General features: G+C 43.1%; 1 protein-coding gene across 2 annotated transcripts in view; it reads right to left on the bottom strand.

Annotated features, from left to right (window-relative positions):
• The window catches only part of OXSR1 (oxidative stress responsive kinase 1), a 645,496-nt gene that overhangs the window by 436,187 nt on the left and 182,665 nt on the right, over positions 1-26,644 (bottom strand). For both annotated transcript variants that reach the window (XM_069211068.1, XM_069211067.1), the window contains exon 3: positions 12,843-12,951. In XM_069211068.1, the coding sequence (XP_069067169.1) occupies positions 12,843-12,951 (109 nt within the window). The remainder of the gene's footprint in view (positions 1-12,842; positions 12,952-26,644) is intronic.

Here is a 26,644-nt window from a genome sequence, read left to right as displayed (position 1 = left end):
AAAAAATGGCGGATGTGTTGAAGTGATGTAATATTTCAAGAACCATGATACCTATATACCTCATTTTAGTGTAAAAACAAAGGTTTGGGGGGGGAGGGGGGGGTTCAAGTAGCCTTACAGAGACAGAAAAGAACGACCCAGAGCAACCATTTTCCAAAATGGCAGCTATAATAGACGATGTAGAGACACATAGAAATTAAACAAATAATGGTTTTTAATCCTTTATGTATATACCAAACTATGTTTATGAATTGAATATGAAAAAAAAATCATCACTCCTGCTTTAGACACATTTTCATAGTTGACTATTTGTTTCGGCAAACACTCATGGTACATTTGCAGAATGTTGAACATTTGAGAACAGCATATCAACATGGACCTCTTTTTGTAGCACAGGATTTCCAAGTACGTGTAAGTTCTGTGGGTAGAGGCTTTAGAAACTTTGTGGGTTTTAGAACCCCATCAATATCTTCCCAACCAAATTCACACGGATCTTTCTCTACATACATGATCCAAAATATTTACACACCTTCTGATCAAGAACAACACTGTTAATGTGTCCACACACAGAATATGACGTGGGTGGAAGGTCACTTAGTGGAACTGAACTCTTGTACCAAAGATAGTCAAATGTGTGACAGTAAGAACTTCCACCCACGCATGCACAAGTTATTTTTCTAAGTCTTTAAATTCACATTCTTCTGCCTCAGCAAATCCTTTAAGAAATTTCACAGGTTCAGCAGTTAAAGCTGCAAGTTTTGTTCCAATATGGTCATTCTATCATCACCCATAAGAATATGTGCCTTGATAAAAACACTGGGCATTTCTGAGTCAAGTTTCTTGAACAGAATATGAAGAGGGATTGTCTTTTCATGCTTGTTCCATAACGTATCCATAACTCTGACAATTCTAGACTTATGAACAATGCAGCAAATCTAAGTAGCACAATCATAAAATCTGTGTAATTTGACAGTACAATGACTCGATTAGAACCATTTCCAATAGTCCACTCAACATGTGGCACATAACGAAGGTCAGAATCCTCCAATCTGTTGTTAAGTTCTTGAACAATGTGGCCCATACCTTCTGCAGGCATCAACGCCTCACTAACAATCATTCTGCTTGCAGAAGCATCAGCAATGTTTTAGCGAGTTAACATTTCCAAATTACTCGTTTGATGTTGATGACCAGAATTTATGAAGTTGCACAAGTATAGATGTCACATTTTTCATGCAGACTAGGTCAATTGTTCCACTTGTAGACAGTCTGGTTCTCACACACACTGACAATAAATTCAAGATAACTGTCAATGGCTTTGATATCTGTAGAACAGTCTCAGCGACCTCTCAAAAGTTTCGCACGGATGAAATCTTGAACATTTGCAATTGTGACGTAGTCCACAACAACAGCAGTTTACAATGAGCACACCTTTTCAAATTGAAATTCTTCAGGTGAAAGGCTTTTTTTTCAAGCTCTTGTACGAGTCTGTGCTTCACTGGGTTGGTTGCAGCATCGCCATCAACAATGCATTTGTTGGAAGGAGATCATGTAACAGAATGTCCTAGATACATTCACCCCTTTCTTTTGCTACATCCATTTCACCATGTGCTTGTGAAAGCTTTTTTGTAACCTGTTTTGTAGTGGCTGGTTGGGCGAAACTCTTACTATGGCAATTAAAGCGTGGAAGTTTAGCTTTAGTGATTATGTCAAACAGCTTTTTCTCTTTCAATACAAATCTCTCCTCCGTACGTTCTGCGTATATTTTCGATCAATGTTCCAGGACATCTAGTAGATGTTTCTTTATATCGTTATCCACATATTGTTTGGTCATGAAGTTCTGTAGTCGCACAATCTCAGTCATTTCAAAGAAGTTTCCTCACTGCTGCATGAAAGAAGAAGGCTATCAAACATGTTTATTAAAACGTTCCCTTCTTGTTACCACAAGGTTGTGGTGAGGAACACGTTCACAATGGTCCAATAATTTTTAGTTTGTCATCTCTCTGAAAACATTGCAAATAGAAAGGACTTAATGGTAAACTAACTGCCATTTCACAACATATTCACTTTTACGTGTCTGACCAATAATTCCCTTGGAGCTTTTCTGTGATCTCTGGATCGTCTGTTCCAGCTTCATATTTGAAGCTACAGCACAACCTTCCATCTCTGTCTTTAACCACAAAATGTCCTTGGATGAATTTTCGGTAAAGGTATGTTTTTCCACATCTAGATTCACTCTTTCCAAATACCAGGACCTATATCTCAGGTAGTTTATGCAAGCTAATTCGCAAAACACAGTAATCAGTGACTCTACAGTCTTCATATGCAGCTCCCTTTCACCTTCTCAATCAGCATGTACCAAATTTTGCACTAGAGCCATCCTGTGTAAAACATTTCCCCTTTACTTGAAAAGTTCTGATTTTTCTTCACATTCTTTGGCAAACTATGAACTTGGTTTTCTGATTTGTTCACTTCTGAGATAAGCAAAACTTAATTTGTCATACTTGTTCCAGAAAGCATTCCAACATAATGTTTCTAAAGCCTCAGACATGATGAGCATACCTTGTAATGAACAAATATATTGAGTTTTGATCAATTCGGACAGGACAGTTTTGCTTCCAAAGGTTTCAGCCTCAATAAGTGCATTGTCTATGCCACATCCACTGAGAACCTCCTGCACACCGCAACGCAACTTTTGTTATGTGGAAAACGCCCTACAATGGATAAAGATAATCAAATTCTACTGGACTGCTCATAAAAATAATGTCAGCTATAATAAGGAAAACACCTTAATCGCAGAAAACTGGTAGGATAGGCTGGTCTTCAAGCTAAGCATGCACATTTTGGAATTTGTTTTTAGAGCTATGTACACTGTTGCAGAGTTTGTGACTGGAGATGGTGTTACTGGTAAAAATCCAACAGTCTTCAGTTGGATGGTATTCTGGGAGATCAGGGCATGAATTCCAGCCCACGGAGAAACTGGCTTTTCTTCATCTTTCAGTCCACACGAACATGCAATATGAGAAAATCAGTTAAATCAGCTTTGCGGATCGCAGCATTTGGTAGGAAAGGAGCCACTTAGAAACTTTCTGGTAGATTGGCACGTGTTGATGGCTTGTAGTACTTTTTCACACGTTGACAAGGCAATTTGGTTTTAGATTTGCAGCTTTGTTTGTTCATGCCTACAGCTGACAAAACTTGCTTTCCAGCAGGTACTTCATTGGTACAGTCTGAGGTGACTTGGAAGTGGTTTGCTGAAGCAGTCACAAGATTTTACAACATGAGCTGCTAACAGGTTCCTGCTCCGTACTATGTCATTATAACTTGTTGATGCAACAATCCCATTCATTGAAGGGATTAGCTCTCTACTTTTGCACTTGTCATAGATTGCATGGACAGTCACAATGCATAGCGGAGTTTTCTTTTTGCCGTGATGTAATTCATAAAACATGATTTAGAAAAGACCGTACATTCGCACAGCATAAGCCTGACGGTTCATGGGATTGTCTAACACTTCTTCGCTTATATAGTAAAAGCCATCACCAAAAGTTGTTGGCTTCTGTTCCAAACTCAAGAAGTTTGTAACAGTTTTGCTTTGCCGATGTTAAACGATGTAAAAAATGTTAAGACCACATCAGGCATTTTTGTTGACTCCCAGGATTTGCAGAGCTCTGGGGAAATCACAAAATTTTTCATTAAGTTCTAAATCTTTCAGATGTTTCTTAAAATGGTTCCTGCTTATTTTACTGCATCTTGTGACCTTATTTTGGCAGGAAGAACTTCAGGAGTTAAATCAGCTGAGAACACCATAAGTGGCTCATTGTTTGTTAGACTGACAAAAACAAATTCTGTCACTGTACATTCCCACCACGAAAAACTTAATTTCATTATTATGGATCAATACAGTTTCATTAATGTTAACCATTATTTCTCGGATCTCACTGAGGTTGAAATTGTAGACAGCACTGAAGAGTGGTTTTAAAACGATTTCCTTTTTCAAATGCAAACTTAACTGAAGGCTGGCAGTTGCATTGCTGCTGGGAGCTCACTGTACTTTCATATTTATGAATGTACGCACGCATGCAGTTCGGTGGGCATACAATCTGCTGCAAATACAACCATCTCGCAGTTTAGATCAGCTACTCGGATGAAAACTTCATCTTGGAAGAAACTAGCTGCAGACAAAAACATGTTTGCCCTTTGGGACTCGCATACTCTGTACTTTGATCTTTCATCATTCCCTTTGGCCCCTGGTCTGGCGAAGTCACAGATATCACATTGAACATACTCTGCTTCCTGATCAGTTTGTGAGGGTGGACAAGAGATAGCCATCAATCTTCAAAGTGGATGGGCACTGGGTTTGGTTGTCGTCGCTTTCTCCGAAGACTTGAATTCTTGTTGTGATGCACTGGTTTCTGCTATTTTACGCTTTTTTCCCGGCTTTTTTTCCATTCCATACAATTTGTAGCACTTGTGGTGACAATTATAAAATATTTGATCCTCTTCACCCCATCAGTTTCAATCTTGTGAACTTCGCCTTGATATATTTTTGCAGCATCACAAATTCTCCTCTGTCCAGCCGTAATTGATTTTAGCTTTTCTTTCGGATTAGTTTGGCATATGACACATTTTTATTTGTTGGAGGAGCCCTCAGATTTTGTAGTCAGCAACACTCTATTGAAGGTAAAAATATTCTGATGCCACCTGCCTTGCTCAGGTTTTAGAATTTGAATCAATGGAAAAACTGAAACAAAAACAATATTAAAATCAATTACCAATATGATGGTTAAAACACATTATTATAGGGCCGCCATTTTGGAAAATGGCGGAAGGGTTGCCCTGGGGAGTTATTTTCCATCTCTTTAAGACTACTTGACCACCAAAACCTATATTTTGACACCAAAATGGGGTATATAGGGCTCATGGTTCCTGAAATATTACATCAGTGTACACATCCCCCATTTTCGAAAATGTTGTCCACAAAAAATATTTTTAAAAAATCTGTCTGGATTAGCAATGTCTACCCAAGCTAACTTACTTCTCTAATGATACAAAAACACAAATCAAAAATGAAAATCTTTTTACTAAGGTACATCACTGGGCCAGGACTATCACTCCTAATCCCCTTCACTATTCTTTCCTTCAGAATTAGTCCCATAGATCAATCTAGAAATTCTAAAGAACTGGTCAGATCATTCTACTTAAAACGTAGAAACGCATCCACTTTACTGGATATAACTCCGCTCTATCCGATCAAGAAGGATAAGTGCTCACAGCTCAATAGGTAGAAAGCATTTTTTTTTTATCACTGAAGCAGAGTCCTCAAAACGCAGTAAATCATAAAGTAAAAGATAGACCAATGGTTCTCTAGAGAATTTAATAAGGAAAAGAAAAAACTTAGAGCTACAGACTGGGGCTCAATCAACTTTATAGATAAATTGGAAAACCTAAAAACTAAAATTAGAAATTACAAACAAAACAATACAATGCCACATTGACATTTTTCAGACTCGAAATAAATCAAGTGAAAAATCAGTTTCTAAAGGTCTCAATTAATTTAAGAAAATTGAAAAATAGAGATTCCCCTTACAAAACATCCCAAACATTAACCCATACACAAACTCATTGCCATTAATCTGGTCAACCTTCTGAGAAAGTTTTCAATGTAGACCATAAACACCACTGCCAAATCAAGACAATCCTCTTAACCACTTGTGTGCCCAGGACGAGGTGATCTCTTCCAAGGCGCTGGTTCCCCGGTGCCTTGGACGAGATCACCAGAAATCCACTGAAACCAGGGATAATTTTGTTTTAAAAAAAAAAAATTATGTTTGGGGAGCGACCCCTTGGGCAAAGCGGGCAGAAACCTCTAGACACCATGGATTGGTGTGTGTGTGTGTATGTGTGTGTTTTGTTTGGAGTGGCAGCCCCTTGGGCAAGGGTCTCTCCCAATGGGGGAACATTACTGTTGGCCATAACTGCCCCCCTTTGAGGCAGACTGGCCTATTTGTGAAGGTCCATCTGCCCCCAAGGGGGCAGAAAGCCCACCAGAGACCAGGGAAGATTTTTTTTCAATATAAGAGGTTGGGGGTATGGCCATAACCCCACCCCAAATAAATGGGGCCAAAGTTGTTCTGCCCACCAGAGGGCAGATTGGGCAATTACCCCCCGTTCCACACCCCGGGGGGACAGAAAATCTACTAGATGCCAGGGAATACAAAAAATAAAAGAAAATAGTGGGGTGGTGGCTACCAACCAGTATGCGCCTGGTTATGCCCCCACCCGAATTGAAGGGGCTAACAGTCTTTCAGCTCTCCCCAGCACACTAAAACATCTTATCCCATGGCAAGCAAGAGGACATTTGATTATTTTTGTTTTTTGTTTTACATTTGGGCCATGAGAGCTTGGTAACTCTCAAAATCGTCCCAATTGAAATGGTGATAGCTGCACTTTTCTTTTACTTTGGGACGCTGCCATGTACAAAAATCCACAAGACCTAGACACGTCTGAAAACTAAACAGCTAGTTGATTCCAGGATGGTGTGTTTCACATGCACTCCGCACCATTTCCTTACCCACAATGCCCTGCAAACCTGCAACTTTGCTGGAAAGCAAACATTTTTCCCACATTTTTGTGATGGAACCTTCAGGAATCTGCAGTAATCCACAAAATTACTACCACCCAGCATTGTCTCATCTATACCGATAAAATTTCTGCTGCACTTGTCAGCCTAAAAATGTTTTTTTTCAAACTGACCTTTTGGACCCACTTTGGTCCCCCCTCAATTTCGACGTGTTTTTGGCTCTTCCCTGTCACAAACACTTGGCCCACCTACACAAGTGAGGTATCATTTTTACCGGGAGACTGAGGGGAACGTTGGGTGGTAGGAAATTTGTCCCGGTGCAGTTATCCCACACAGAAATGTGGGAAAAATTTGATTTTTTTAGCTCGATCTGCGGTTTGCCGAGGATTCTGGGTAAGAAAATATTGGAGGATCCACGCAAGTCACACCTCCCTTGACTCCCTCAGGTGTCTAGTTTTCAGAAATGTCTGGGTTTGGTAGGTTTCCCTAGATGGCTGCTGAGCCCAGGACCAAAAACGCAGGTGCACTGCAAAAACAGGTAGTTTTCTATTTGCTAATTTCGATGTGTCCAGATAGTGTTTTGGGGCACTTCCTGTTGGCGAGCACAAGGCCTACCCACACAGGTGAGGTACCATTTTTATCAGGAGACCTGGGGGAACGCTGGATGGAAGCAAATTTGTGGCTCCTCTCAGATTCCACAACTTTCTGTCACCGAAATGTGAGGAAAAAGTGTTTTTTTTAGCCACATTTTGAGGTTTTCAAAGGATTCTGGGTAACAGAACCTGGTGAGAGCCCGACAAGTCACTCCATCTTGGAGTCCCCTAGGTCTCTAGTTTTCAAAAATGCGCAGATTTCGTAGGTTTCCCTAGGCGCCAGCTGAGCTAGAGGCCAAAATCCACAGGTAGGCACATTGCAAAAACACTTCGGTTTTCTGTAAAAAATTTGATGTGTCCACGTTGTGGTTTGGAGCATTTCCTGTTGTGGGCACTATGCCTACCCACACAAGTGAGGTACCATTTTTAATCGGGAGACTTGGGGAAACATAGAATAGCAAAACCAGTGTTATTGCCCCTTGTCTTTCTCTAAATTTTTTCCTTCCAAATACAAGACAGTGTGTAAAAAAAGACATCTATTTGAGAAATGCCATGTAATTCACATGCTAGTATGGGCAGCCCAGAATTCAGAGATGTGCAAATAACCATTGCCTCTCAACACCTTATCTTGTGCCCATTTTGGAAATACAAAGGTTTTCTTGATACCTATTTTTGACTCTTTATATTTCAGCAAATTAATTCCTGTATACCCGGTATAGAATGAAAACCCACTGCAAGGTGCAGCTCATTTATTGGCTCTGGGTGCCTAGGGTTCTTGATGAACCTACAAGCCCTATATATCCCCGCAACCAGAAGAGTCCAGCGGACGTAACCATATATTCCTTTCAAAAATCTGACATTGCAGGAAAAAGTTAAAGTAAAACGTAGAGAAAAATTGCTGTTTTTTTCACCTCAATTTCAATTTTTTTTTATTTCAGTTATTTTCTGCAGGAAACCCCCTTGTAGGATCTACACAAATTACCCATTGCTGAATTCAGAATTTTGTCTACTTTTCAGAAATGTTTAAGTTTCTGTGATCCAGCATTGGTTTCACACCCATTTCTGTCACTGACTGGAAGGAGGCTGAAAGCACACAAAAACGTAAAAATGGGGTATGTCCCAGTAAAATGCCAAAATTGTGTTGAAAAATTGGGTTTTCTGATTCAAGTCTGCCTGTTCCTAAAAGCTGGGAAGATGGTGATTTTAGCACCGCAAACCCTTTGTTGATGCCATTTTCAGGGGGAAAAAACCACAAGCCTTCTTCTGCAGCCCTTTTTTCCATTTAAAAAAAGAAAACGAATTTTTCACTGTATTTTGGCTAATTTTTTGGCCTCCTTCAGGGGAACCCACAAAGTCTGGGTACCTCTAGAATCACTAGGATGTTGGAAAAAAGGACGCAAATTTGGCGTGGGTAGCTTATGTGGACAAAAAGTTATGAGGGCCTAAGCGAGAACTATTCCAAATAGGCAAAAAAAGGCCTGGCATAGGAGGGGGGAAAGGCCTGGCTGCGAAGGGGTTAAATCTCTGAGCACCTATGCACAATTATCTTGGAAGATATCGGCCCTTTGGCCCCCACAATTATCTTTAAACATCAGCCACATTTTTGTGGTAACTTGATCAATGGCTCCCTGAAGAAGGGAATGTCTCAGATCGACTTGAAATTACACACAACCTGTAAGAAAACAGTCACTAGCAGTGAGAAAACCATTACATTTCCCCTAAATGCAGAAGAGGAGTTAGTCTGAGGTGGGGGCGCTGAAGCATAAAAAGAAAAAAAAAAAAAACTGTCCTTTGAAGTTGTGTCAAACCCACATTAAATGTAAACAGTAGTCCTCACTTTGTGGCAGGTAGTTTTAACTGCTGAACCTCCTCATGTATAACTTTTAAATTAGAGAAATTGCCTAACAAATGTATAGACTCAATCTAGTCAGTGTACTGTCGTAATATGTAATCTTTGTGCCGGGAAATCCATAAATTGTGCTCTACAGCAATAACCCAAATCTAGTTTAGAGGTCCTACATCTCCCTCTGAAGCAGAGTCACTGTTTTCGATGTTGCAACAACAAAAACATCCTCCATATCTTTATCCTATACTGTTGTTTGTATTTGTACTTGGGTACAAATGGGCCTGCACCTCATCACCCCAGCAAGTACGTTCAGAACTCCCTGCTTCAAGAGGAACTTCAAATGGATCAGCATCACTTCAAAGCATACATCATTAAAAGCATGACAAGTTGCAAATATGCAATTTTTTCTAATTTAGTCCAACTGTGCTCACGGGTTCCTTGTTTATTCCAACATCTACGATCAGTGCAAAGTTATTTTCCAGCATCACTCGGTATAAGTTGAACTATTCCTGCGCCAGTCAATAATTTTTAATCCGTCGCATCATATATTAAATTTATGTACACCATGAGGCCTATTACCACCGCATTTCCAGGCAATAATTCCCCCAGCTCTTCTGGAGAGGTGCGAGAACATTAACAAATGTGATAGAGTTCTTTATTTCCTGGCTCAGAGTCTAACTTGTCATTGTAGCGTTCAAAATTGTTGTCACAGGGTTTACTTTAAGTACCACCTACCTGCTATTCAGCATCTTTAAAATCCTTCCTATCATTCTTATGCAAGTCATAACTATTATTTTTATCAGTTGCATGCTATTCATCCTCTTCAGTAGTGATAAACCTCTGGGATGGCACTAGGAGATTACATCATCTTGATGCTGTTTAGGCTCAGCAAAGTTTTTGAGAATTACTCGTCATCATCCTCCACTTCAAACTTGGCCTAAGACAAGCTGAGCAGTAAAAACAAAGAAGTGAACACTAGGCATGCTTTCCTTATTGTGCCTAGGTGTTCTTCACAGAAGCTTATGGCTTAAAGTGGGCCATGGCGCATACCAGGCACAACGTGGACCATTCAACTTTCCTGAATTTCTGTAGGAAAAGAATGGGTTTAGGGGTCTGGCTCCTTAAATGATTTACCACCTACCTGGAAAACAGAGCTCAACAAATAAATAATGGCAAGTCCTTAAGCACTTCCTTACTTCCAAAAAGGGTCCCTCAAGACTCTCTCTTCTCTCTAACATTTATTTTACACAATGGACATTACTGTTAAAATACTCTAAGATCTCACATCACCTCCATGCCAAGAATACTACACTTGATATAAGAGTATCTCACTAATTGACAACTGCTTCTTTGCTTATAGTCGCAGTATAACCAAATCACTGACAAATCATCTCAGATGAAAACCCAAAAACAAATTTTCTGTTGATTCCTCTTCCATTTTTCTCCAATCTCGTCCAGCAATAACTCAAAACACTTGTAGATTGTACAATATGGGAAATTGCTCGATTTTTATCCTACACAAGAACCTTACTTTTCAGTAATGGTCTAGCCAATATGGCAGAATACCAAGTGAGACTATGGTTGCTATCGCTGTCCACAGCTTTATTTTCCAGTAGTAAACTGTCTTCTCTCATCTCAGTTGATCTTAAGGGCTAGTATCCTCTTTCTTTACCAACACCGGTCTGTGTTCCATTAGCTCGCCAATCTGTCACATCAGAATGTATTTTTATTATTTCCTCAAAGCTTACAGTAATGAACATTTTGTTCCAGTTTCCACAAACTATCGGAAATTAACCTTTTTGCCCATTTCCAAAAGAATCATTAATGTACATTTTGCTTAATCTTTACAATGATGGGAAACTGTTCAATTTCTACATTGCGGCAGTAATCCAAGTGTACATAGGCAGAAGCACATAAGAAGGCGCAGCGGGCAAACAACCAGGATACTGAGCAGAGGAAAAAGTCTCAGACACACAGACAGGCACATAAGCAACTATATTTATAATAAAATAGTAGGTACATCAGCCAGGCTATAAAAATAGAAAGCATAGCACAGAAAGGCATCGCTGGCAGGCCTAGGAGTACCCTGACAACTTAGACAGACAGGCACCCACACACAAACATGATACGCTAACAGTGATACACAAAGACTCACAATGCATGCAACACATTGCAAAAAATTATCATCAATCTCAATGACCAAGGCTTCAGCAAACCATGGCATAGTTATTAAAAAATAAAAATAAAAAATCCTTTCAAACATTAGCATTGCAGGCTGCAGCCCGATTTCTCATCACTGCTCCGACAGCCAGCGCAAAACAGCAGGGACATGCACAGTTACTGTGACCCAGTCTCTGGGCACAGAAGGGAAAGCTGGTCAGTAATAGTGGTGCCTGCCACTCAGTGGATTGTATTTTAGATGTCAAGTCTGAACTTAAGCACACACTGAGAATGTTACAAATTAAATGATCTATGCAAGCCCAGACGGTGCACCGGCCTAAATACAATTTACGCTGACAGTTCTGAACCAACCGATGTTCACCCAGGATTGGCTGCTGGAGATGTAGCGAGACTAGACAGAATGGCTCAATTCTGAAAGTAGTACTGACAGCAGGACACTGATTCTGAGCACAACAACCAGAACAGAGAAGCATCTTACCACCCGAGTGCTTTGAATGCAGTCTGAAGCACTGCTGGCCAGACCAAGGGGGCGCCTTGAGGTCCAAATGACAACCACACTTGGTATTCCTTCTGAGACTTAAAGTTGGCACGTCAGTGAGCTGTCACAGAAGTTTTGATCAAGGCCCCAAATTTTAGATACACAAAGAAATACAGCCATGAGCAGTGCTAAGCAGTCTTCCACAAACGGCTGCCCTGCCCACCCACTGTATTTCATTACTAAAGCTAGACAGAACTACAACTGTTCAAAAGCGGGTTAATTTTTAGAACATTCCAGATTTATTTAATCTCTCTCCAGAAGGTGTATTTTAAGGTTTATTGGCATGTGACGGTGTTTCAGGCAAGTAGGATTTGCAAACTACTTTTTGGATCTAGATCTGTTAGCCGAGACCTTTTAATTTTACCAAAATGATACCTGTAAAATATTTGTTTACACGGGCTTTCAGTAAGCCCTCTTCACCCATTCGTCTATTATTGTGGTATTCAAATTTTTCTTCCACCCATTACAGCACAAAGGCGTGTGGAAATGGGTCTTCCCACGATAGACATTGGCTAATTTCCCTGAAGGGGAGGGCATTCTGCGCATTGCCAAAGAGCACAACCACACACAAAGTAGTGCCTTCAAGTGCCGGAGACTAAGAAGGCAATCTGTGCTTTTTGAGACCTAAAACTTTTTTTCTGGTCTGTCAATGTTTTGTTTTTCAGATTGATAAAGGCCCACTAGGTTTCCGCAACAATAAAGCTTTACAAAAAACAATGAAAAGAAAGTATTGACAAAGTCACAGGCACGTTTAAACAATCTTGTTTGTTGTAACGATATTGATCTCCAGGTCTACAAAATAGAATATGCAGAACAAAAGAAGACACGCTATGATGATATGGCACCCTGCAATATATTTAATAAAAGAGCAACCTGAATGTGGTGAATAAAACTTAAAAAAATAAAATAAAAAAATAAAAACAGTCACACAACTTATCAACGCAATCCTTACCTTAGACACTTTTAGATCAAGTCTAAGAGGCAAACGATTTCAAAGACTAAAACATACCCTAAAGTGATCGTCACCAGTTTTCTTGAGAACATTGTCTCTAAGAGAACAGCAGCAGGAGGGTACATTTTATGACCAGAATGAGAAACACTCACCTCCACTTAGTAATTTCATCACCAACCACAGTTCATCCTTCACTACAAACGAGGTGTAGTATGACACAATGTTAGGATGATGGCACTGACTCATGGCCTGAATTTCTTTCTGTAAAGCGAAATGGATAAAACATAGACATTAGGCTAAAAAAGGGAACTGCATATGAATACCAAAGCTCCACACAGGGCAAACCACTACTAAATAGTCAGAAACTGGTGCTGCACGTGTAGGTTGTGAACAACTGGGCAGTGAAAATACTTGGACAATTCATGCAGTATTGATATTCTGCAAAGTGCCCTGACAAGTCGGAACATTAGGATCATTTTAAGACTGTTCAACATAACTAGGTCAGAGTAGCAAGAATTAATAACTGAATATGTAGAAATTACTTGTAATATAATCTGGAGTGATTTTCACATTATACATGAAGAATTTTTTTAAAAGATAGGAAGCCATCTATATTAACGCCATCTGTAATGTAAAGTTGACTGCTGAAGAAATTCACCACAGCCTGAGAAACTATATGGAGTAGTAATTTTTTGAAGGAGAATGTACAGGGGTGGGCAGGAAAGGAACTATTAATTGTAATTTATAAATTTAGGAAACGAGAGCGATGAGCACACCTATTTCCTGAACAGACCCAAGAACTGTATTACTGATAAATGTATGAACCCAGACAAATGAAGAGCATTTAAAACTGGGGTTATCAAGTAAATAGACCCGCTATACAACTGGTAACCAAAAGACAGGTGGACTAGTTTCTTGGAACCAAAGTTAAGAGTAGTCCTAGTTTAGTTTGAACATCATCAGTGCATGAATTACATACATTGTAGAGGCAGGGGGTTTGCATGCAGCAATGTCATCCTTCACAAAGTTTGAAACTGGAATAACCACATTCTATAAAGAGAATGAATTTGAAATCCTAAAGCTGTGGGGTGGAATCTTTCTGGGGAGCTGACAGAAGAAGCAGCAAAGCAATGTCGGGGGAGAAAAGGGGGTTAAAGAGTTTACAACTGCTTCACAAGTAAATCTTAATGTTAATTGCCTCTTTTTGATGTATGAGGCAAAATGTGCTTTGAAAATTGAAAACATGACATAATGAAAAATTTCCTAGCTATCGTAACTGAAAGTTTCAATTCTAGTAAGGACACAGAGACGAGGATTATGCTTTACTTTCCTCACTTTATTTAGCAAGCAGCCAAGCCAAGATAAACAGAAAAACTTCATGTCCCATCAGTACTTGGGGAAAAAAGGTAACCGTTAAGTAAACACATTGTCAACCAACAGTCTTTAATGCCAACATAGTCAGTTGTTGCCACCTCCTCCTCTTTCTTCCTGCGACCGAGATCGACTAAGCAAGTCTTCATTCCTGCTTGGAACTGTCAGATCTTATGATAAAATTACTCCACCAATGACTGTGCAAACTATAATTCTCCCGAACACAACACATGAATCTTAAGGCAAACATTAATAGTGAAGCAAATGAATGCAGCCTTTAACCATGATCAAATTTCAAAATACGTAGATGCCTACCTTTACGATGGAGAGAGCTGGGAGGGGGGTGAGGGGGAGTCGGGATAGAGATATGCATGCATTTATTGGTTGGGTTAATTCTTTCCTTCGTGTCCTTAATAGAATTGAAACCTTCTGTTATGTTAACTAAGAAATGTTTCATTCTATGTCAGGACCGGAGGCGAGGATTACACTAGTTTAAACCTTCCCCACCACCAGCAACGCCATATTGGGGATCAGTTTAAAGTAGAATCTCAAATGTATAGTCTGAGGACCAGTCCGCCACATTGGGAATGTCCTCCAGAAGAGCTCTGAGGAAAAAAGCTTTGGAGGCCATAGTCCTCTGACAGAGTGGACCACAAATATCTTAGTATGGATATCGGCCTCCTGCATTATCCAGCGGACCCATCTAGCCACGGTTGGAGGACACAGCCCAAAAGGGTTTCTTAAGAGCAATCAGCAATTGGGACTTTCTGTGTGGGCAGACCTCATCCGTCATGGCCTCATAAACCTTAATACAGCAGACAACACAATTTCGGGAATCTAAAAATGAAGGGTAAGAGGCCACACAGGAACTGCACTTCGTTCTTTAAAAAATGTGAAAGGTCACCCCTTTGGGGGTAAACACTCTCCATGTAATGTCCAAATCCCATACATCCGAGACCAGTCTGCAAGACACAAGAGGGTGCTCAGTTTGGCCGAAAGCTCTTTTTTAGAGAGGTATTTGTTGGTGTGCTATGACAGGAACAGGCTTAATATCTTGTTGACGTCCCACAATGTAGAGTATCTGGGTTCTGGTGGAAGAGAGAAGTGGATAACCTGTATCAGATTCCTCATCAGGGGGTGTACCCCCACTGTATGATCCCCAAACAGCATATGTCCCACCGAGATTGCAGACCTTAAAGTATTTTTGACCAGAAGGCCAGGCCCTTTGATGCCAACAAATTCAGGACATGGACAACATCGGACCCCACCTGATCCAGGTGTCTGCTGCGACACAAACGCAGCCATCGAAACCACATTGACCCATGGCGCTTAATGGTACTGTCCACCCATGCCTTAGAGAGGAGCGAGGAGCCCGTTTCGAAATTCCTGGTAATCCTCCATACCATAATTGATAGAGACCCTGTCCTCACCTGAGGGTGAGGATACCCGTCCGGATCCCAGAGGAGATCCGGACGGAGGGGTAGAGGGATTAGAAAATCCCAAGAAAGTTCCAGAAGAACCAGATACCAGACTTGCGATTTTCATATCAGCATTACCAGTACCAGGCCTGCCTGCTGTCTCCCAACCTGTATCAACAGGTACGTGATCATGGCGAATGAGGGAACGAATATCCCTGCTCCAGGTGCCAGTCCTGTGGTGATTAGTCCTGGATCCAGTCTCCAACTGAAATATCTTGGGATCTGATGATCAAGCGGCGAAGCAAAGAGATCTATTGAGAACGGACCCCTAAGGGCTTGGAGGCCGCCGAAGTGCAGAGGGTGCAGTTGCCAGAGACTCATGTCCCTCAGATGCCTGGAGTGCCAGTCGGCCACCTGGTTGGACTGTCCCGGGAAGTGTTCTGTCATCGCCAAAATTTGGTTTGCCAGCCAGTACTCCCAGAAGGACATCATTAGGTCAGACAGAGCTATGGAGAGAGTGCCTCACGGATGGCTTATGTATCGCACTGCCTGCGTCATTGTTCATTTTCAGGAAAACACAGCACTTCGCCTGAGTTATGGTCCAACTTATGACTGCGAACGAGCCTGTGAGGAGCATGTGGCAGCTGATGTGCATTGAGTGTTCGAGATGACCATGGTCCTCCAGTGGTAAAGGGTCCACAGGAAGCTCCCCAACTCGAGCCGCAGGTCTGGGGAGGAACCAACGATCACCTGGCAAATCCAGGCCTCCATGGATGAGCCACCATCGTATCTCTTTGTGTGCCTCCTGTGACAACAGGAACCACTTGTGAGTAGGTCAGTCCCTTCCCAGGATGGACCACTTTGAGGCGTTTCAGGGCTCGGTAGTGGAGAGGAAACAGGAATATGGCATGAATGGAGGGGGATAACAGGTCCACAGTCCTGACAACCTGCCAGATAGAGGTGGACAGTTTGACCACCATTCTGTGCAATTTGTGTCTGATCTTGCTGACTTTTCGTGAGGGAAGGCTGGGGGTGGCCCGAACCGAATCCATTACAAAACCCGGGAACACCAGGAACTGGGAAGGAGTAAGGACGGATTTCTGCCTGCTGATGATGAACCGAAGCGACTCCAGGAGGACTATCACCATACGCAGGTGTGACATCAGGATATGGGGCAACTGCCTCATTAAGAAAGAGGTCATCCAAGTAGACAAAGAGCCAGACGCCTCGAGCCCGGAGAAATTCCACCATGGGTCACATCACCTTGGTGAAGCACTAGGGCGCGGACGAGAGGCCAAAGGGGTGGGATGTGAATTTGAATAACTGTCCCCTCCACTGGAACTTGAGGAAGCGGCAGTGGGGGGCAAAGATGGAGGCGGCTGAATAGGCGTCCTTTAGGTCTAGAGACTCCATCCAATGAAGGATGTCCTGGAGGAGATGGATCCCTTCCATCTTAAAGTGGCGGTAGATCGGCCACTCATTGAATTCCTTCAAGTTGATTAACGGCTGCTGACCTCCGTCCGGCTTGTCCTCCAGAATGGTATTGCTGAGGAAACCTGTTGGGTGGAGAAGAGTCTCCACAATCGTCCCTTTGTGCAAGAGGTCAGCCACCTCCGGATCTACCCGAGCCATATCTACAGCCGAAAACACTGACGTGGGGGGTCTGCATTGAGTGTAGCCCCTGCACTGTATGGAGCACCCACATGTCAGAGTTAAGAACTTGCTAGTTGGACAGAAACCTCCTTAGCCTGCCCCCCCCCCAGCTTGTGGTGGAAGGATAGTTGACCACTCACCTTGGGAGTTGGGGTGCCGCTGCTCCATGATCCTCTGGGTTAGGCCCTGGTCGAGGTAGAAGGATTTGAACTTGGAGGCTTCCTAGTATTGTCCTCTTTTTGGAGCATAGCTCCTGCCAGGGGCTTGGGGTTGCGAGTGGCTGACTGAGCAACCCCCTGCCTCAGCCATCCCCAGAGAAAACCCAGGGGGTAAAGATACATTTGATCGAAGTTTGGGCCTGGTCAAGCGACATAAAGGTCTGCAAAATTTGCCCAGCAAATGGGTAACCAAACAAACCTCCCTGGGCAAGGGGGCCTGCCTCAGATGTGGCAAGATCTCCCAGTTTAGGATCAATCTTAATAAAGAGTGGACGCCGCCTCTCGGTGGCGATAGCGCAGTATGCGCTGCCCAGGAAGAGAGGGCTCTCTGGGCCCAGCTGGAGAGGACATCTAGGGAATGAGAGTGCCGGCGGTCTTATCGTCCTCCGTCTTGTCTAGGATACGAGTCAGGGGCCCTGAGATGCCCAGAAGTTTGTCCTGGCAAGCCCGTCAGGACCGGTCTATACCTTTTTGAGAGTCAGTATGACTTTACCCAGGAAGGTGGCCATGCGTTCATCAACCTCAGGGGTCAGGGCTACCTTGTCAGCCAGGGATAGGCAGTGGCATTCCTCCCAGAGGCGATTGTGGACTTCCTTGTCAAGTGGCTTGCGCAGCCGCCCCATGATGCAAGTCGCTACCTTGTCAGCCAGGGTCCATTTGACTGAAAGGGGGAGGGAGGGAGGTCCAGGTCCAGCATGTCAGATGTCCCTTGGGGAGGGTCTTTGGCCTGGAACTCGGGAGTACGAGCTTGGGCAGAAGGGTGCCAGGGACGACACACCATATCCTGGGCCCCATCCGAGGATGGGCAATCTTGAAGAGGGAGAGAGTATGGGGCTGGAAGCGGAAGGAGGGATTGGGACCCTGGGGCCTCTGGTACTGAGGCATCTGATCCCATAAGGAGAGTGTGCCATACAGGCCTTCTTCAGGCAATCAAATGCGTCCTTGTCGACATCGGACTCATTGGCCCTCTTATGTTTGGGGTTAGACAGTGCAGAAGTGGTGACTGGACCTGGAGGTAAAGGGGGCGTAGGCCCCGAATTGTCTTTCTGCCTGAGGGAGGTCTGGTGCAGTTTTCCGTGAACTGAGTAAGTTCCTGCGCCAGGGGGGCCACCTCCTGCTTTATCACCGATCAGATAGAGGCGTCCATAATCCTGCAGAAGTCACCATCTATGGTGAGGTAAGTCCCTTGTTCCTTCTCAACATAGGGGTCTTCAATGTCACTCATATTTTCTTTAGGCAGGAGGCACACAGTGAGAGGGCAGCACCTACTTGGAGATACCAGTGTGTGAAGGCAGGTCTGGAGTACCAGGTAAGTATAGAGTATTACCAGGTTGGGGGAAGAGGGGTCTCCCAGCCAGCTATTGGAGCCACAGAGGCTAATTACTGAGGAAAGGTCCCTGAGACACCTCACACATCCGTTTCTTTGACAAGGCACTTCACCGACTGGGCAAGTGTTGAGCAAGACTCTTGAGCATGTCTAATATACTGAATACAGACCCTTGAAACAGGGACATTTCACTCCAGGCATAAAGGGCACAAAACAAGTCAAACGGGAGCTTTGTCAGCCATGCTGCTGCATTACCAGCAGAGTTCTGAGTTGCAGTGCACACCGCTAACTAAACTTGTTTAGGTCTTGTACTTTTAAAATTGGCAAACAAATATTCTGTTGGTGCTAGCATTTGGAGTCCATGTATCAAGGCTAATGCAAGTATGAACTGCTACAATCTGCAACAAGCAGCAATAAAGCCAATATTCCTTCTTCTTGTGCATTTTATGAGCACAATTTGTATCATAAACCTATCTCAGGAAGGCAAGCTGTAAATACCAGTCTATGTGAACCACGTACCCAGAGTAGTCACACACAAACATGCAAATAGAAGTCAGAGACGTTTTGAGATGGAAAAGGATGCTCTCCCGATTTTGCCAAGACAGCACCTTTCCTGCGTAGAGTGGAGTTGTGCAGAGTATATTGGTGCGGCCTAGACTGGATTGGTGTATAGTGCAGGGGTGAAGTGGTGTAGAGCGGTGAAGAATGCATTGGCATAGAATAGAGTGGTACAGGTTTGAGTAGAGAGGCGTAGCATGAAGTTAAGTAAAGTGAAGTGGCAGAGTGGAGTGGTGCAAAGTGCAGTGGCTTGGAATGGTGTAAAGTAGAGTGGTGTAGAGTGGAGTATTCATGGTGTGGTAGCACTATGCCATTACAAGTAATACATTTTCAATTGAAATGTCCATAACATTTGCACAGACATACAGGTTTACTAATCTATTTAGTGTACAGATGAAAATATGTGGAAACTGCATCATCTAGTGTAATGATCTGTTTTGATAACATTAAAGTGTTTGTTTCTAACTCACTTAAGAAATGAAATGTGCTTCATTTGTGCTTTCATAAATCTGAAATACTTACAAAGTTCATTTAAATGTTGTTGTGTGCTAGAAAAAAAAACTATTTCCCAACCACAGCATCCAGCAAGTTTGTCACATAAATCCTCTCACTTTGACGTAAGAGAGAGATAAGTAAACAAGTGACCTTGAACGCAGCGCCTGACATTGGACCCCAGTCTTTGAATGTACAGCAGATGTGAGGAGATAACAAGATATAAAGGCCTGATAACATGATTAACTGAACCCGGAGAGCATAAGACAAATAAGGCCTAAAAACGTGAGTTACAAAAGCCAATGGAGCAGAATGGATGCCTAGGTCAACTTTCTGAAAGTCCCCAAGATGTCTTTAGCAAACCAGACAGCTGCACGGTCTGGTATGCTGAGACCTAAAACAGAAACCGACATCGAGGAGCTACTGCTTAAAAGTCGTAACTTTTCATAACTAAAATGTATAAATACCATTACAGGGCAGCAACAGCACTCAACAGCTAGTATAAGTACAGTAACGTGAATCACAAGATTTGCACGTTGTGTTCCAATTCATAAGAGAGTGACTGAGTGAGGAGAAGGATAGAGGGGGTATAAAGAGAGACTGGAGAGACACACGTAGCCACAAATAAATATAAGGAAAGAGAGGTAGGCAGAAAAAAAGATGTAGACTGTGCTACATGATGCTTACAGAAGCAAAAGATTTAAACTCTTCAAACATCTCACTGCCTAACACCACGCAAACAACATTCATGGTCTTGTCTTAATTAATTATGATGTTAGATAGCAAACCAATGCAAGAATGCACTTCCAGCATCAGTAATTAGAGAGTGCCACAATACAAAGGCACAAAGAGCGTCACCCATACAAACAAAACAAAAAATGTTTTGTTTATAGACTTGCTGTGAAGCCCCAATTGCGACTGGCTGTCACTCGCCCTCCTACTTATGAATAAATAATAGTGTCAACACTCGAGTATTTCCAGCCCGTGTAGAGTGCATGTTAGATGAGAAGGGCCATTTCGAAACTAAGGCACTGAACGCTCCTCCGACGCCTAATTAAGAATGCGATACTACAAGGACAAAAGCTTTTTTTCTGTGCTATCAATAGCGTTACATTTAAGGCACGCGATTGAACTGCAAATAAGGCTGCAACGGGAAAACCATATGTGCAGCCCACACAATCAAGTGGTCAAAGGAAACACTGTAAATATGTTACCGTGAATAAGCCATTATGGATCAAAACACATCCTGAAACATGGTTGACCATACGTTCCTAAAAACAGAAAAGCGTACCCCTAAGACAAGCAGCAGTGACCGGACACCCGGGGAGGCGGGAGCTGGAAGGGATCATGGGGAAGTCGGTGTCTAAGGGTATGTGGGCAAGTGTGCCTGAGGGAGTGTGTGTTTGTGAGAGTGTCTGTGTGTGCGTCGGTTTCGGTTAGCAACTAGGACTTAAAGGAGTATGGTTTCTGAAAGAATAGGCTTTCAGGAGGAGCATGGTTTCAGTTGAGCCCAGACGTGTTATGTTGATTAGGTTGTTTTCTGCTGTCTAAGGGCACCAAGTACCCACAGAGCTCTCAAGTTTCAGAGTTCCAAATAGAAGTTCACCCAGTTCAAGATTTTCCGAAGCACCCTGGTACTTGTAATCCTGTTTACCCCATTATACACTTTAGGACTACAGGTAACAGAATACAAAAAATGTTGGACTAAATGAGCTATTAGCACATTTAATAGGTAAACTTGAGAGAACAAGGATAGGCAATGTTTCACGAAAGGAAGCTCCTATAATCACATGCTACACGTTCCAGCACATTTAATCACACATGAAGAAATAAGACCCCGTCATCCCACATTAACGGAAGGCCACTAGCTCTCTCGTCAGCCTTCACCATATACAAAACCAGCGGCATCATCTACAAAGCCATCACGACGGTACAACCGCATATCTGGCTGACAAGTTCACCATTTCTTTTAGCCATGTGTAGCATGGCTGAAACTTTAAAAAGGGAGAGGGGGGGGGGAGCACTATGACTCAGCCAGTGCTGACCACGAGGGACAGTGATCTCTTTTCTTAGTGCGAGATTATTAATTTCCTGCACACACAAAAAAACAGAAAAAATGTAAAATGTTCTTATGTCTAAGTTCAAAAGTTTGGCCCTGCACGAGCACCGCACCAAAAACCCCATGCAGAGCCTTTTTGATGCCATTTGCATCTTGGTAGTATAGGGACACCCACTGGAATAACTGTCAGGTGCTTTGTTATGGAAGCACAAGAGGGAGCATGCATCGAGAGGGAGGTGGGTGGGGGTTGGACAGGGCAAGCAACAACGAGGGAGGGGTAGACCAGGCAAGCCACAACACAGGAGAAGGGTTGCGGACAGGGCAAGCAACAATGCAGGATGGGAGAGGAAGGAAGGTGGTGCAAGTAAAAGAAAAAAAGTACCTCTGAAAGGGGCAAGCAGTACTTGGGCCATGTTCCAGTGTAGGGACGAACACACTTGTTATGCTACTCAGAGCAAGATTAAAGAGAAGCAAGGAAGTGAGCGTGCTGGTGGGAAAACCAATGGTAAGCAATGGGCTGTCTCTAAGGGCCAGATGTAGGAAACTACAATTTTGCGACTTGCAAATTGCAAGTCTGACCGACTCGCAATTTGCAACTCGCAAAATTGTATGCAGAAAGGTGTCTCAGACACCTTCTGCGACTCGCTATGGGGTCGCAAAGACCCACCTCATCAATATTCATGAGGTGGGTCGCAGTTTGCGACCCCTTAGCGAGTCCCTGCACTCACAGGGATGGTGGCCTGCTGTAGTCAGCAGACCTCCATGTCTATGACTGGTTTGTAAATAAAGCATTTTTTTTTTTTTTTTTTCATTTTGCAGCCCGTTTTCCTTAAAGGAAAAAGAGCTGCAAAATGAAAACTAAACTGAAACCATTTGGTTTCGTTTTTTTCCAGAATAGGACCACAGCCTGCTCTGAAATCTTTTTTTTTTTTCGGCATTCACAAAGGGGAATGGGTCCCATGGGGACCCCTTCCCTTTTGCGAATGAGTTACCACCAGTGTGACACTGGTGGTAACTGCGAGTTGGTTTGCGACCGCATTCGCAGTCACAAAGCAACTCTGAATGGCGATGCGGTTGCAAATAGAAAGGGAACACCACTTCCTAATTGCGAGTCGCATCCCCAAATTGCGAGTCGGTACCGACTCGCAATTTGGGGATCAGCATCGCGTTCGGCCTTTTGCATGCCGCAAACTGCGTTTTTCGCTGTTTGTGACATGCAAAAGGCTTCGTACATCTTGCCCCTTACGTCCCCTAAGTGAACAAAATATCTCACAAGTGAGTGCATGTAGTGTCATGCAAGACAAAGTATAGGGAGGTTCGGTGGAGATGGAAAGTAAGGGGGCAAACTGTCAAAGTGTCGAAGGTCTCTTCTAAACATACTAAAGGACATAAAACAACAAACAGTGCTCCTAAAACATTTTTGGCCTGCCTGAGGGGAAACAGACGTTACCACGGAGTCTTTACCAAACTGAATATATATATATTTATAGTAATTACCTACTGGGGTCACCAGTTAGTAGCTATAGTTAGGACCTAGTTTCCATAGGAAAGCATTTTTTGACTAGGCTATGTCTTTGGCGCCGTTTGACAAATATTCATTAGAAATTTCCCCATAAAAGTATCCTCTAGGGTCTTGTTGTGCATGGACATTTTCGGAGTGATCCGTCTAGCTGGGGCTGTGAAGGGGAGTGGGCGGGGGCAGAAGGTTAAAGAAAAAAGTGTGTTTACCATATTAATTCCCATATATATTTTAGATACGACTACACCCTGAATCGCTGGACGGAGTTACACCAAATTTGACAGAAAGGTAAGTTCTCGATCCAGAAGGTGCCCTTTTTGTTATTGATGTAAATCGGTTCAGTAGTTTTTGAGATAGTTAAAAGAAAACCAAATTTGTATATTTGGGTGGAACCTAAGCACAGATCTCACAGTGAGATTTGATTGGCTGTCAGTACTTTGACCAGCAATGGCTGGCAGCCATCTTGAGACCAATATAAATGCTAGCACCCCGCTGAAAGGCATTGTAGTGAATGGCAGATTCTGAGGATCACATATTGGAGAACATATAAAGGGTGATAACAGATTTAACTTACAGTATAAATCATTTGTTGATAGTACCATAATAATGTTGGGAATTGTGGTGTGTTCTAGGGTGAATTTATCCTGGGAAAAAGCCTTCTCGAGGTTTCATGAATCATGTTTGAGAAAAAAAGTTTTTCTCATGATTTTCCCATAGAGGTGAGACTACTCTGCCGTCCGCACCCTGCTGTGGAAGAGGTATAAAGAAGCCCTACCCACTTCACCCATGCTTTGCCCAAACCTATTTGATGCACAACAGCAAATAAGAAATACCATCTAAAAGAATCAAATCCCTTTACAAGGTCGATGGACATTAGCATTGTATTCGGGAAAAGCATTATTACCAGGTGATACATGACATGGTATAGCCTGTGTAAACTGAGGGAGGTGTTTCTCAACGGGATAAACCCACTGTGGTCCAGGTGAATCAAGGTCTGCATATGTGGAGCTAGTCTCATGACCAAGACCGTACTCAGTATTTTGAAGTCTAGGTTGAGCATGGAGAGGCCAGACTCCCAGACCTTCCGATATGGGAAATGGTATCTCCAGTGCGTCATTAGTAGACATCAGCAACTGCCCCAGTTTAAACGATTCTGCACATAGTATTTCCAGTTTGGGAGCAAGCATAGCAGAAAAGGCGGTATAAAATTCCACCAGCAGCCCATCAGGGCCGGGGGTTTTCCCATGCACCATCTCCTTGATGTCCGGCAGAATCTCCTGCACTGTCACTGTCCCACCTAATGTGCCCTGTGTGACAGGATCATCATTTTTTTTTCTTATCAGTCGGGCTCAGGTAGTCAGTCACTTCCGTCTCAGTAAGGTCCCCAGGGTGGCAGTATAAGTGTTCATAGTATATTCATAAGGTCTCATTAACATCCCTTGGCGAATATACTAGGAGTCCATCAGCCCTCAACAGTTGTGTAATGGGTTTCCCCCTAGTTGGGGATGCAACTAACCAGGCAAGCAGCCTCCCCACTCTGCCTTCTTCCTTGTGTGCTTTCGTGAAGTAATCATTGTAATCTAAACAACGGAGGCGGTCTAGCTCTTTAAAGTAATCTGCTCTTATGTCCCCAAGAAGGTCACCTAACCTCTCTTTGAGCCCTAGCCGGTTATAGCTTCTGAAGTCTATCCCCCAGCCCCTTAAGCTCTTCCTCCGGCCATTTCCTGCCCCCCCCCCCCCAGGTCTGGCCTATTCAGGGCCCTCCGATCACCCCTTTCAGGGCCTCCAATTCAGTTAGCCTGGTAGTGGCCGTTCCTTGATTGTGATCGAAAAGTTCTGCAATGGCCTTTAGTAATGACTCCTTGAAGGGAATATCTTCAAGCATCAGAGGGTTAAAACGCCAGAGGGGCGCTAACAGTCTTACTTATTGTTGAACCTGGCCCTTTTTGCAGTGTTATCCCCAAACTTTTTGCCTTCATCCTCCTATTTTTCTGACCTGTTTTCAGCAATGATCCCAGCCCCTTCCACACCAATACATCTGAGGCCATCTGCAACCACATAAAAGCAGGACGATATTGCACAAAACCCTTGGGCCTTAGGAGAGGTAATAAAAATCGAGTTCTAAATGGTGCATAAAAAACACAAAACAATGTAAAATGGGACAAGGTCTGTTGGGACACCCCATCACAGGGGCAGGGTCTAATACATTTGTCCCCATACTGACCAAACGGGAAACACAGATTACTTCTGATGTTCCCCAAACGGAAACGGGTTATGAGAGACCTTTCCCTCACATCCTTTATCTCTAAGAGATAGCGCTCAGGACCTACCCACATCTTTAACATGATGAAATCCCTGATCTATTTTTTCCCTAAGGTCTCCCCCTCCCTCCTGTTCTCCTGGATTCTTAAAAAATTATCCTTAACCCATTTATCATCACAACTGGTCAGGCCCTCAGGATAATCAAACAATTCAGGCCGCCCCAAATCACGAGCCATCTTCCTTATGTGCATCAGCCAGGGAATATTCTTTACATTGTCACAAGCCAAACAATCCCTTAAGATATCCCTATTAAGAGTGGCATGTTCGTTACTCCAAATTGAGATCCATAGAGGAAGGGGAGCCAACTGAATAGTGTCCTGCACAAACTCAAGCTCCAGTTCCAAATGAAGGCTAAAACCAGGGATATTTTGTCCAACTCCCAATAGCCTTCTACAGAACTGATTTTCTTCCACCGTAAGGGCTCGGGTGTCCCTATACCCCCAAAGTGCAGCACCATACAGCAGGACAGGGAGGCATTTCCGCCTATAAATTTCAAGCAAAGGCTTGATAGGTTTACTACCTACCCTTACAGCAAAGTCAAAAGTCGCACCAACTGTTGCGTGGAAAAGCGCACTCCTTCTGGCAATACAAGGTTTCCAAGATCCTTTCTCATCAAAAATAATCCCTAAGTATGGAAACTCATGGACCCTACTAATAATTTGATCCTCCACCCTTAGCTCCCCCACCCTACTCAAGGGTCTTCCACAGACCATAAAATGTGATTTCTTAAAATTGACCTCTAAACCCAAAGCTGACATAAAGGAGACATAAGCTCTAACTATTTCCCGGAGACCATTCATAGTGGGGGCCATGAGGACTGCGTCATCCGCATACGTCAGCACAGGGTTATCAGTATCATTCACCTTTGGAACATCCCTACAATGTTCTATCAGAAAATCAGACAATCCATTTGAATATAGAAGGAACAAAGCAGGAGCCAGAACACACCCCTGGCGCACACCCCTTGAAAGCTTAAAAGCCTCTGAGCATTCCCCATTAGACCCCACCCTCACATTT

The sequence above is a fragment of the Pleurodeles waltl genome, chromosome 10 (assembly GCF_031143425.1).
Source record: "Pleurodeles waltl isolate 20211129_DDA chromosome 10, aPleWal1.hap1.20221129, whole genome shotgun sequence".
NCBI classification, from domain to species: Eukaryota; Metazoa; Chordata; class Amphibia; order Caudata; family Salamandridae; genus Pleurodeles; species Pleurodeles waltl.
Note: the sequence above shows the minus strand (reverse complement) of the source record. Positions and strands in the feature narration are given on the sequence as shown.